Source organism: Piliocolobus tephrosceles, unplaced genomic scaffold (genome assembly GCF_002776525.5).
Source record: "Piliocolobus tephrosceles isolate RC106 unplaced genomic scaffold, ASM277652v3 unscaffolded_24391, whole genome shotgun sequence".
NCBI lineage: Eukaryota > Metazoa > Chordata > Mammalia > Primates > Cercopithecidae > Piliocolobus > Piliocolobus tephrosceles.
This window is the reverse complement of record NW_022306967.1, coordinates 221-13,282: the sequence shown is the minus strand read 5'-3', so window position 1 is coordinate 13,282 and position 13,062 is coordinate 221. Positions and strand designations below refer to the sequence as shown.

Here is a 13,062-nt window from a genome sequence, read left to right as displayed (position 1 = left end):
GCGTCTCTTCTGCCTCCTCCTTTCGCCGGCCACATTCCCTTCTTCATCTCAGACACCACGTCCACCCTACACCACGTCCACCCTTCTGTCTCGCGCACACAGCTTGCTCGAGAAGCTGTCACTGGATGTGAACGTGTAGATACTTCTCATCCCTGTATCTACACATTCACCAATCCGCAGGGCTGCAGAGCGCGCTGTCTTTTCCAGCACCATATACCAGGTGCCCAGAGCAGCGCCTGGTCCTGGTGACAATTTTTTTTTTTTTTTTTTTCTGAGACGGAGTCTCGCTCTGTCGCCCGGGCTGGAGTGCAGTGGCCGGATCTCAGCTCACTGCAAGCTCCGCCTCCTGGGTTTTACGCCATTCTCCTGCCTCAGCCTCCCGAGTAGCTGGGACTACAGGCGCCCGCCACCTCGCCCGGCTAGTTTTTTTGTATTTTTTAGTAGAGACGAGGTTTCACCGTGTTAGCCAGGATGGTCTCGATCTCCTGACCTCGTGATCCGCCCGTCTCGGCCTCCCAAAGTGCTGGGATGACAGGCGTGAGCCACCGCGCCCGGCCCTGGCAACGTTCTTATAGCTGCGGAACAGACAAAAGCTCAGTGCTGGGCTGGACAGACCGACACAGATGCATAGACCTTGTGACAGGCCCATGTTTGCAGACACTCCGTGTCTGGAAATATCCTGTCAGTTGGTCCGAGGCAAGACGGAGCCATTTGCTCATCTGTCCGCCAGCGATATGAGCTTGGGGGTGCGACAGGCACGTGTCCAGCCCTCCAGTCCCCAGAACGTGTGTGTTTTAACTCAACAGAGGGAGGGACCATTGCACCCTGGGTCAACCCGGCAGCGCTTACACGACTACCTGTGAGCGCTACTTTCGGCGGGGAAAAGAACCACCGTCTTTCAAATGTGCTTTAAAAACAGCTCCTTGGTTTTAAGAAAGGTTGGTTTTCTGAATTTGGCTAAGTTTATGTTCTCAGCAAATGTGATGCCTCTTAGGACCCAGGATTGTCCTCTCAGAAGGTAACTACGGTACAGCCCCGGGAAAGCTGTGTGATGTAGGATCACCGAATCAGCAGTTCTGGGAAAAGTGAATGGCTTCTATTGGGTTGAGACGCACTTGGCTAGAATTAGCTGAACAACGCAGTCCAAGGCACATAGAAACACAAAAATCGTAAGCGTGAAAAATTTCAGTTCATTGGAAAAGGATTTTATTTCACCATAAAAATGCCAACTGGAATAAACACCATCTTTCCTAACGCGAACGTTACAGCTATTTTTAAGTACTTCTGAGCTTCACTTGGAGAAGCGAATGATTATAAAACTTAACAAGTTTTTGCAGCCTGAAATCTGTTTGAAACATTCCAAGTAAAAATAATTTAGCAAAACAGCTTCTTAAAAAAACCACACGCACTAACCTTTACTAGAAACCAACCTTTTTTATGCGTAATTCCTGGAAGTTGTAAAAAGTGAATGTTTTGGAAGTTAAGGAGCATCAGACCATTGGCTACCACTCCCCGCGCACGGACACCTTAAAAAGAATGGCCCGTTTGAGTTTTGATCTCAGAGGACTTGTACCTTCCTCATGCGTGACTCCATGTCAGCATCACGTTTCGGCATATCCCACCCAACCTGCATTTCCCGATCCGTTAAAATTACAAACTGGGGGGGGAAGGGGGGGACGACGGAGAAATCACCAGGGCAATGGTTTATTTTCTTTCTAGTGCCCGTGTGACTCCGGTGGTCCCCACCTTTGAGGAGTCTCCCCTGCCGCGTCAGGTGCACCTCCTAGGCCGTGCACGTGGGGAGGTCGCCAAGCAGACACAGAAATGCCCGCGTGGGGAGGAATGCAGCCGCTGTGCCATTCTCACAACTGTCCGTCCGTGCCATTTTCCTGATAGAGGGAGGACTGGCCGTATTAAAGCTATCGGATCAAGTTTGAAAGGACTACCTGTTGGAAAGTGAAGTGCGCAGTAGGCTGCGGTAAGTGGAGAGAGATGCATCTCTAAAGCATGGTGTCTTCCTTCGTTGCCAGCGGGCTCCTTGGACGTTCCCGGCTGCAGGAGGGTCTTCGCTTTGCAGGGGGTGGACGGAGAGCGGCCGAGGAGCAGCCAGGACGCTGGAGCAGGTCGTGGTCTCTCCCGGACAGGCCACGGGGAGGCCGCGCCCGTCATTACCTGTTCCAGGTGCTGCGGTGCTTGCTCGGGGACCGGGAGCGCGAGCGCTCGCTTCGGCGACGGTGGCGGCTGTGCTTCCTGCTGGCGCTGCCCCTGCGCTCCCGGCTGCGCTCCCTCCGGCGCCTGTCCTTGCTGTGGGACCTCCGGGACCGGGCGTGGTCCGGGCTGGCGCTGCGCCGGCGGGGGCTGTCATCCTTGTAGGCGCGCTTCTTGTGGGGCCGCCGCTCCTTGCGCGGCCGCCCGTCCTCGCGGCTGCCCGCGCGCCTGGCCCGGCTCCTCTCCCGCTTGTGCCGCTGGTCCAGCCCGTCTCCGCCGGCCCGGCCCCGGCCCTTGCTGGGCTCCCGGTTGCACTTGTCCTGTTCCGACCGGGTGTCCTTTTTGGAGACGTTCTGCTCGCAGGCAGGGAGGCCCTTGGGCTGCTGGTTGTTGTCGGGAATGCAGGACAGGACCCCGCCGGGGCACCTCTTCTCCGGAGAGCCATCCTCGGGGGCCACGCGGCAGGAGCTCTGACCCTCCCTGCACTGGGCCTCCCCGGCCACGCTGCCGTTCAGGCTTCTGGGCGCGCCGTCGGCCTCCGGGTGGGCCGGGGTCTCCTTGGGGGCACTGGCCGGGAGCTGGCCGCCGAGGGGGTGCAGCGCGGCTGCGCAGCCGGACGACACGGTCTGCAGGATGTCCAGGACGGGCTGCAGCAGGTCGGCGTGCGCCACGCCCAGCTCGTCGTGTGCGTGGGCGTCGTCCGGCTTCTTGCTCAGCAGGATGCTCAGCAGCCGCTCGCGCAGCTCCCGCTCTTTGCGCTGCAGGCCGAGCGCGCGCTCCTTCTCCTCCTCCACGCGCCGCAGCTCGGCCTCCTGCAGCCGCCGCCGCTCCTCCTGCTGCTGGAGCCGCAGCTTCTCCTCCTTCTGCTCCTGCTCCTGCAGCTTCACGGCCTGCAGGGGAGAGGAAAGCGCAGCTGAGCCTGACTCCTGAGCCCGGCCGGACACGTGGGAGAGGAGCTGGGAAGGTGTTTGGAGGCCCCGCGGTCTGCGGACGCAGGATCAGCGGCCTGGCTGGACTCCAGCCCGGGGGTGGGGGCGTCTCCTACGGCGAGCCAGGTCCAGCCCGACCATCCCTCGGCTCCCTGGGCCACACCTGGGGCCATCATGCGTCTGAGTGAGAAGGAAACCCCTTGGCAAAGCGACCCGGCACAGCCCCGGGGCGGGCCTCTCGGGCAGAGCCGGGCCTTGCCGGGAGCCCCCGGGCCTTGCCGGGAGCCCCGCCACGCTGCACGCAGGGGCCTGGAGTTAGGTCACAAGCGGCCGCCGGCAGCAGGGAGCTGAAATGACGCCGCAGACACACGCCGCCTCTGCCGCCGCCGCCGCCGCCGCGGGGCGAGCCTGGCCTAGCCTGGGTTAGTGTCTTCAATATTCACCATGAGGTAAGGACTGGGCTGCCACATGTCTCAGCCTCTTGTCATGCTCCTTCCCGGGGACTTATCACAACTGTAATCAGACAACAGGTTATGGGGTCGCCCCGCGTTGGACTCCGGGGGGACGCAGCCCTCCTGAGGACGAGGAGCGTGCTGGGGACATCTGTCCAGGGGAGGTCTGTCTGTCTGTCCCTGGGCCCTGGCCCCGGGCTCATGGGAGTTACCCGTCGTGCCTGCAGGAGGAGCAAGGAGGCTCTTGGTGCTGAGGGGTCGTCAGGACCGGCGCTGGTGAGACCTGTCAGGTTCACACTGCGGAGGAGGGACCCGGGCCCACGGCGGGCCCCCGCTGCGTGCTCAGCCCTCCACCCAGCCCACCTTGCCCCTCTGCTCTGGGCCACGGGTGAGGTCACAGCCAGGCCAGCTGACCACACACAGGGGCACGGGCCAGAGAGAGCGGCCCCCTGCAGTCTCCGCCACTGCCCGGACCCAGAGGAGACAGAGAGCCTCCGCCCCGGCCCCCGGGAGCCTGCCAGCCTGCTCGGGGAACCTGAATGCACCAGCTTTGCAAAAGGAAACTGTCGCAGCTCTGAAATCATCGGGAACGACAGACAAGCGCTCCACCCTACCGGGCAGGAGCCCTCATCCTCAGCATTAAAGCTGGTTTTGTGGATACAGCTGCGGCCAGCGGGTAAACGGCGCCGTGACACCACCCGCGTTTCAGGGGAGGGCACCGAGGGCAGCCCGGGTGCGGCTGGCGGCGGCAGAGGGAGCCCCCGGGTACCTTGGCTCTGCTGAGCAGCTCGGCGATGAGCCGGATGGACTGCAGGTTCCTCTGGGCCAGCAGCAGCTTGCGCTCCTCCAGCTTGATCTTCTCCTGCAGCTGCTTCTGCTCCTCTGCCTGCAGCTTCTCCAGCTTCTTCTGATTCCGGCGCAGCTCGCGGTCCCTCTGCTTCTGCTCCCTCTTGCGAAGCTTCTCTTCTCTTTTCCTCTCTCGCTCCAGCTCTTCCAGCTCCTTCTGTTTCCTGCGTGGAACACACCGGGGGTTTGTCACAGAGAGCAGCTGTAGGCAACACATGATACCCCATACAAGTGGCTTTTCACACAAGGGGGAAAAGGCCACAGTCGAACGATTAAGCATTTAACTCTTTATCCCAAAGTGGACCTCGGCTGACTCAAAGCCGCCCGAGAGGTGGGAGGAGTGAGCCGGGCGAGGACCTTCGTGACCTTCCAACACATCATCCTGCTAAGCGTGACCCAACCCCGAAACCACGAAGAAAACGACCAGCAGACCGACCACATCAAAAGCCACGCCCCCAGCCAGGGGAAAGACGGACGGACGGCGGAAAGAGCATCGGCAACAACTCAAGAAACTGCGGAAGATCCTTGGGGTGCGGCATCTGTGGCCGCCACCGAGGAAAGGCCAATGCGGAAACAGCGCATGGCAGAAGGACGCAGATGGCCACCAAACCACGTAAGGCGCCCGGCTTCGGCCGGTGCATCCGTCCACAGGACAGCACTGAGCACAAACGGCAGAGGCCCCAGGAAACAGGTTCCAGCTCCACAGGAAAGCTTTCTAAAAATCACGAGTGAAGGCCAGAATGTGCGCACACCAGGGAGACGGCCCCAACGCCATGGAGGAGGAGGACGGACACGTGCCGTGCAGAGCCCTGCGCCACAGCCAAGTGGACAATCCGGCCTTGAAGACAACAGACCGCACCGATCCCCGTTCTGTGAAATTCTAGAAAGGGCCCACCCACGACGGCACAAAACCGCCAGCCCGGCTGCCTGGGGCTGTGGAGAGGGCGCCGAGGGAGCAGGGCAGGAGGGGCCCTTCCCAGCGAAGGGGGCACGTGGTTTCATCTGATCGCACTCAACGCCAGCACACTTCTTTGGGTGACGATCACCCATGACCTCAACAAGCAGGGCGGCGACCACACACACAGCTGGACGGGGAGGGACCCCTGCCCCAGCAGCCCAGCGGCGACAAAACACAGGAAGACCTGGTAAGAGTGGCCCGGGCCGGGCGCCGTGGCTCACGCCTATAATCGCAGCACTTGGGGAGGCCGAGGCGGGCAGATCACAAAGATTAAGACCAGCCTGGCCAACACGGTGAAACCCCGTCTCTACTAAAAATACAAAAATTAGCCGGACATGGTGACGGGCACCTGTAATCCCAGCTGCTTGGGAGGCTGAGGCAGAAGAATGAGAAGAATCGCTTGAACCCGGGAGGTGGAGCTTGCAGAGAGCCGAGATCGCACCACTGCACTCCAGCCTGGCGACAGAGCGAGACTCCGTCTCAACAAAACAAAAGAAGAGTGGCCTGGAAGCCCCGCGTGCAGCTCTAAGCAGCACCGAGGAACCCGAGCAGGCCTGACGCAGCCCTGGAGATGCCCAGCGGCGCGGAGGAGGCCAGTTCTGCCCACCAGGAACCGCGCCTGGTGAGTCCGTGTCATGCAGGAATCCCGTGAGGGCAGCACACAGCACTGGCATGGGGGGACCTCTCTCTAAACAAATGCAACCACAGCCACGCCACTCAGCTCCTCACACAGTTCCTGTGCAGAGGGGCGTCCCGCAAGGGAGTACGAACGCGGCCGGGGAGGGGCACGGTCCCCAGAGAGAGTCCACGACAGACAGAGGGATTTCCCCAGCTCACCCTGCCCCGCCCTGCGGTTCTCAGAGGCATTTAAACCACCACCGAACACGGGAACAAGTCACAGCCGCTCCTACAGAACAGGACACAGAGGCCGAGACTTCTGAAGCCTGGGTGGGTGCCACCCACTGCCTGGCGAGGCCACAAAGCCCGCCGGGATGACGCAGACCCGCAGAGACACCAAGGGGAGAGGAGACACCAAGGCGAGAGGAGACACGGGGATGAGGAGGAGCAGGCCGGGAGAAAAGGCGTCGTGCTCTCCACCACCTCAAGAAGGGAGCCGGGCCGGGTGCTGACGGCCAGGCAGTGATCCACACGGTCTCCGGCCGGGGTATGCAGGTCCTCAAGCAGTTCCACGTGCTGAAGGTTTAACTGTCCTGTGAGCGGTCACCGCCCCACGAGCTCAGAGGACGGCTCAGGGCAGCCCGGCACACAGCCCGCCCTGAGGCGGGACTCACACCGACGCCTCAAGGCTGGGCAGCTTTCAGAGGACAGCTCTCATCAAGCTCCAAGTCACCTGTGAGGGCCAAACACACTTCATTTCCACCCACCAGAGAGAAACGCCGGAGGCTGCCCTGGGCCTCCTCTCATGCTCAGCCTCTGAGGAACGACCGTGGGGGGCAGCAGGGGCAAGGACGGCCCTGCGTGGGGAAGGACAGCTCCTCGGGCCACCCTGGAGCCCTCCCCCAGGGCTCCAGCCACCCTGTCCTGCTGTGGAGAAGCTCACGGCCTGGCCCTGCTTCCCCGAAGCCTTGTGTGGTCTGGCCAGGTGGACGGGCCTGTTCCCCGCAGAGACACGCTCCACTTCTCCCACGCCCATCTCTCCTCAGGGAAGCATCAAGGATGCAGCTTCTCCTCACCCCCAAGCTGCTTTCTGAAACGTCGCGGGGACAGTCCTGCAAGACTGAGAGGTCCGAGGCTCTGAGTCCCACTCCCCACTTCCAGAACGTGGACAGGCACATTCAGTCAGGCCTGGGCTGTGTCTGCACCCTGGAAGAGTCCCTGTAATGTCCCAGGGCTGTGTCCCACCCCGGCTGTCCTGGTCGGCCTGACAGCGGCGGACACAGGGGACCCTGACTCAACCCCACATCCGAACCGCCGCTCCCAGGATGGCGACACAGCAGCACGTCCAGTTCCCCCAGGGTGTCTGCCTCCGTGTACTGCCTGCCTTGGGTCCTGGGGCTGCTGACGGCTGACCTGGGCCCCCCCAGCCCATTCACGGCCACTCGCTTACGTGCTGCACCTGCCTCATCTAAGGAGCCCTCGGGGTTCAGATCCAGAGGCTGACAGCCTCACTCTCCCCAGGGGAGGCAACGGGGGCTATATAAAGAGCACCAAGGGCAGGATGACCCTGCTCCCAGGAGTTCAGTGCCGGGACTCTCCTGCAAACATCACCCGCCACACACACCAACACAGTGGCACCAGCGTCACATAAAGCAGCGAGAAACGGAAACACAACGGACCAACTCGGTCCCGCCGGAGGCTGTCCAGGAGCCCCCCAGCCAAGTCCAACACATCCCAGACTCGGTATCGGCGGCATGAAGCGCACCAGACGTGCTGGACGCACTGAAGTCCTCGGAGGGCACAGCCTGGTGGGGCGATGGAGGAGAAGGCGATGGAGGAGGAGGAGGAGGAATCCGCCTCACTAAGAGGGCACAGCAGGAGGGATGGAGAAGGACAACGAGGAATCCGCCTCACGGGATGCACACAGCAAGTTGCTGGTTCCCTCCTGCAACGCCAAGAAGATAAAAAGGGCTACAAAGAGTGACCTGAGGTTGTCTTTGGTACCCCAACCGCAGTGAACAACTCAAGGCCATTGCTTTAAAGGCCTCTTAAGTGAAGCTGGGTTTTTATCCTATGGTTTTTTGTTTTGTTTTAAATCTGGCCATCAGCATCAACCCTCTACTTCATTTTGTAAACGTAGCCTCAACCTAAACGCAAACTTGCAAACGGCCAAGGCATTCTGCTTGTTTCAGTGGGATATGTGAACAGCGTGTGGAGGGAGAAGACGTGGCTCTTCCGGAAAGGCGCGGTCCTCGGAACCGGCAGAGATCACGTCAGACCACGATGTACGACAGGAAAACGAACAGAAACACACATATTCTGCTGCGTCTCAAACATATTCTGAGTGAGCCAAACCACTCACGCAGATCCTCACGTGCACAGCTGTGCACCCACAAGCATGCACACACACCCATACGTGCACACACACACAAATACACACACAGGTTCACAGGCACACAAGCATGCATACAGGCATATGTGTGCTGTGTGCACAGATGCAGAGCACACACACGTGGCACACATGCGTACATACGCACACAGGTACACACATGCACACAGGTACGCGAGCTCACAGGAACGTGTGCACACACGCAGAGGCACACAGGGGGGCACACATGCGTACACACACAGGTACGCACACGAGCTCACAGGCACGCATGTACAGGCACGTGTGCACAGAGGCACACACACGTGGGCAGACATGCACACATATGCACACAGGTACACACACAAGCTCACACACATGCACGTGTGCACAGATGCAGAGACATGTGCACACATGCGTACATATGCACACAGGTACACACACGTGCACACAGGTACACGCGCTTACAAGCACGTGTGCACAGATGCAGAAGCACACACACGTGGGCAGACATGCACACATATGCACACAAGTACACGTGCACAGGTACACACGTGCTTACAGGCACGTGTGCACAGATGCAGAGGCGCACACACACGTGGGCACACATGCATACATATGCACACAGGTACACGTGCACACAGGTACACACGTGCTTACAGGCACGTGTGCACAGATGCAGAGGCACACACACGTGGGCACACATGCATACATATGCACACAGGTACACACGTGCTTACAGGCACGTGTGCACAGATGCAGAGGCACACACACGTGGGCACACATGCATACATATGCACACAGGTACACACACGAGCTCACACAGATACACGTGTGCACAGACGCAGAGGCACACACATGGGCACACATGCGTACATATGCACACAGGTACACACACGTGCACATAGGTACAGGCACGTGTGCACAGATGCAGAGGCACACACGTGGGCACACATGCATACATATGCACACAGGTACACACATGCACACAGGTACACGAGCTCACACACATGCAGACACGTGCACAGACGCAGAGGCACACACGTGGGCACACGTGTACATACACACACAGGTACATGCACGCGGGTACTCACAGGCATGCATGCACACAGGCACGTGTGCACAGACGCAGAGGCACACACACGGCACACACACGTACATATGCACACTGGTACACACACGAGCTCACACACATGCACACACACAGGCACGGGTGCGCAGATGCACAGACACACACGGGCACACATACGTACACACAAAGTACACACACCGGTTCACAGGCACGCGTGCTACAGGCACACATGCCTCCATGCACACAGGTACACACGAGCTCACAAGCATGCACACACACACAGGAACACATGCATCCACTCTGCGCACACTCCCCGGTGCCGGACACCAGCGCCGAGGCCCGCTCCCGCACGAGGTACCTTTCTTCCGCTCGCTGCCTCTCCTCTGCTTCCTTCTCTCTGCGCTTTTGTTCTTCTCTTTGCTGCTCCAGTTCCTGAAGCTTCTGCCTCTCCAGCTGCCGCTTCTTAATTGACGCATCACTCAGGTGTTTGGTCGAATCAAAAGAAACCTTTAAAAGCAAAAAACGGTGTGAGACGGCCTCTTCCCCCAAAGCCCCCCAGACACACAGCCAGGCGCCCTCTCCCTCTCCCGGGCCGCGGGGCCGAGCGTCCTCAGAGCCTCAGCGCCCGCTCACCACTCACGTCCGGTGCAGACCCAGACGGTGGGGCCCAGAAGCCAAACCAATCCCTCCGAGTCACCATCAGTGGCTCAAGACTTAGCTCATCCCACGGAGTTACGAGGAACACCAACTACCCCTCGCCACTGACTGGACACAAGTGACGCGCCACCGCGGCAAGACACGGTTCCCCTTCCGCCACCCGGCTCCACCATTTCCTGTGGCCACGGCCACCCCGGGGCCTCCTGCCCACGCCCACGGGGCACATCTTAAGGCCACAAAACCTCCTCCAGGAGGCTGGTTCATTTGTCACCGCGAAGCCAACACGGGTCGAAACACATGAGGCAAGGCTGGGCGGGGTGGCTCACGCCTGTCATCCCAGTACTTTGGGAGGCCAAGGCGGGCAGATCACGAAGTCGAGAGTTCGAGACCGGCCTGGCCAATACGGCGAAACCCTGTCTCTACTAAAAATATAAAAATTAGCCAGGCGCGGTGACACGCGTCTGTAGTCCCAGCTACTCGGGAGGCTGAGGCAGGAGAATCGCTCGAACCCAGGAGGCGGAGGTTGCAGTGAGCAGAGATCGCGCCACTGTACTGCAGCCTGGGCAACAGATCGATCCCCTGTCTCGAAAACAAACAAACAAACAGCACATGAGGCGTAAGGGAACATTAATCCCTAGTTTCAAGGAGCATTCTGGGAAGGCCAGGTTCTCTTGGTTCTGATACGGTTCAAATCCCTGTCACAGCTCCTGAGGGTCCAACCCTCACCTGCTTTACATCTTCCTTAAGATACCAAGTTTCTAAAACCACAGCACGGACCCCCTCCTCGACCTCACGCCTGTGTCTCTGAAATTCGACGGGCACGGGGCTGTTGCTGTCATTTTACTCAGGGGAGGTCCCCACCGCCTAAGCGGTGTGGCTGGGAACCATCTACCGGCCCTGCCGGAAGGAAGCCGCCCGGGGGAGGCAGCGCGCGGGTCTCGGCGCCCAGGGCTCACCTTGATGTTGCAGGCCACGGCCTTGCCGTCCTCGCCCTTGTACATGAGTTTCATCCCGCGCAGGGCGCTCATGGCCTGGATGAAGCCCGCGTACTCGCGGTACTGCACGTAGGCCTCGAAGTTCAAGTGCCCCCCGAAACTGAAGGTGTGGAAGTTGCGGCCGGTCATCTCCTCCCGGTAGGGGTCCAGCATGGGGATGTCGACGTTCCGGATCGCCCCGAACTTCTCAAACACCTTGACCAGGACGTCCTCGCTGGGCTTCTCGGAGCCCGACTCCTTCAGGGCGAACCACTTGCAGGGCAGCCCCTCCAGGTGGATGGTGTCCGGCCGCTCCCCCGGCAGGGTCTCGTTCATGTCCTTGGCGTCGCGGAAGAAGGAGTCCCAGTCGTGCCGGGTGGGGAAGTCGATCTTGAACTCGGCCGCGCGCACCTTCAGGATGTCGGAGAAGCCGCTGAGCTTGATGGTCTTGCCGTCCAGGCAGGCCAGGAAGGACTTGACCAGGCTCTTGTTCTCCACCTCCCCCTCGAAGCGGATGAAGTCCATGGTACTCTTGGAGATACGCAGCGTGGAGAACTGGTGGTTGTGCACCATGCCCTTCAGCCTCTCCATCACCTCCCAGTTGGAGATGGACTTTCCCGGCTGCTTCAGCTGCGGGAGCGCCACGCTGATGGTCATCTTGGTGATGGGCTTCAGGTACAAGCCGTACGCGGGGCAGAGCTCCACGGCCTCAGACGTGTCGTGCACGATGGTAGCCGCGGCCATAGCCTCCGGGACCTCGGGCCTGAAACAGAAGACGCAGACGGTCAGCGTCGGCCCCCCCGGCTCCCCCGCCAACGAGGAGGGGCCACACCGGCCGGCACTTTGGGACTCAGAGAAGAGAAACAGCAGTGCCTCTCTGCCGTGTCAGAGGCTGGTTTCTACTCTGTTAAAAGCCATCTCAACGGCATTTTTTACTTTTTGAAATCATTAAGAGTACATACACTGAAGGGGAAAAAGCCGAGCTGATGAAGAACAGGTTAGTGTCGAAGCCTCGGCCAGCGCTGCCCGACACCCTACATCCAGCACGCAGCAGCTCCCAGGGCCTGCAGAATAGGAAGCTGAGCACGACCGGACCCCTCGTGCAGGTCAACTAGGGACGGGGAAGCTACAAGCGCCTAGCTCCACGGGAAGGTGCAGAAAGACAGTGGAGGGAAGGGAAGGGGCCAGGGACAGCGCAGCTGCAGGCATCTGGCTTTGTGGAGGGGGCCGCGGCCCTGTACTTGCACTGATAAAACAGGAAGTCTCCGGCTAGGAAGACAATCCAGAACCATGAACCCTAGTGATCTCCGCGAAGGCCAGACGTAACCCAGCTTTAACCCACTCAAAGCCAAAGAGTACAAGGAACTTTCCACAAGTTGGGGTCCAGAGTCCCCCATGCGTGCCTTCTTCCTCCACCCACCCACCTTCTTTAACCCACCTCTTCCCTACGGAGCTGACAAGCAGCCACTTCCTGACGACCAACTCCAAGCAGACGAAGCTTCACTCACAGAAACCTAAACATCCCCGGTGACCGCCTCTGGCCCCGCCGCCCACCACGTCAACCTGGAGGCTTCCTGCCAGGCCCGGGAGACGGCCTCGCCGAAGCCCGAGGTGGGAGGCGCGAAAGAAGGGAGGGAGGGTGCAAAACCTACCAGAAAAGGTCAGTGGGGCCCAAGGGAGGGGCTCCAGCCTGGGCAGAGACCAGTGAACCCTCCCTCCAGAACCCAGGCGGCCCCAACAACTACACCACCGAGGACCCCTCCCCACTGTGACCTCCAGCGCCCCCCGACCGCCCCGGTACACCTGGCTGCCCAACCCCCAGCACCCGGCACTGCCCCTGCTCTTCCCCCCTACCGCAGCCCCCCAGCATAGCCTCGGGCTGCCCCTGGTCCCCCCGGAAAGGCCCCCCGCATTCTCAGGCCCTCGGCCACTCGGTACCCCCCGCGCCTCGGTCACCGCACTCCTGGATGAGCGCCCCAAAGC

At 60.4% G+C, this 13,062-nt stretch overlaps 1 protein-coding gene across 3 annotated transcripts; it reads right to left on the bottom strand.

Moving 5' to 3' along the window:
- Positions 1 to 1,183: 1,183 nt before the first annotated feature.
- Positions 1,184 to 12,815, bottom strand: AKAP17A (A-kinase anchoring protein 17A). Of its 3 annotated transcripts, none has more exons than XM_023197393.2 (6): positions 12,518 to 12,815; positions 11,062 to 11,842; positions 9,807 to 9,955; positions 7,777 to 7,956; positions 4,359 to 4,599; positions 1,184 to 3,098 (listed from the first exon to the last, which is right to left on the bottom strand). In XM_023197393.2, the coding sequence occupies exons 2-6, from the start codon at positions 11,821 to 11,823 to the stop codon at positions 2,169 to 2,171; spliced, it is 2,262 nt and encodes a 753-aa protein (XP_023053161.1). In that variant the 5' UTR covers positions 11,824 to 11,842; positions 12,518 to 12,815; the 3' UTR covers positions 1,184 to 2,168. The 3 variants fall into 3 exon arrangements, with proteins under 3 accessions (XP_023053161.1, XP_023053160.1, XP_023053162.1); XM_023197392.3 differs by lacking the exon at positions 12,518 to 12,815 and adding an exon at positions 12,042 to 12,458; XM_023197394.1 differs by lacking the exons at positions 7,777 to 7,956; positions 12,518 to 12,815.
- Positions 12,816 to 13,062: the final 247 nt, after the last annotated feature.

Coding starts and splice junctions, on each gene's coding strand:
- AKAP17A (XM_023197393.2), bottom strand. CDS start 11,823: ATGGCCGCGGCTACCATCGTGCACGACACGTCTGAGGCCGTGGAGCTC. Junction 9,956..11,061: donor CCGTGGCCTGCAACATCAAG/GTGAGCCCTGGG, acceptor TTGCTTTTAAAG/GTTTCTTTTGATTCGACCAA. Junction 7,957..9,806: donor AGGCAGCGAGCGGAAGAAAG/GTACCTCGTGCG, acceptor TTGGCGTTGCAG/GAGGGAACCAGCAACTTGCT.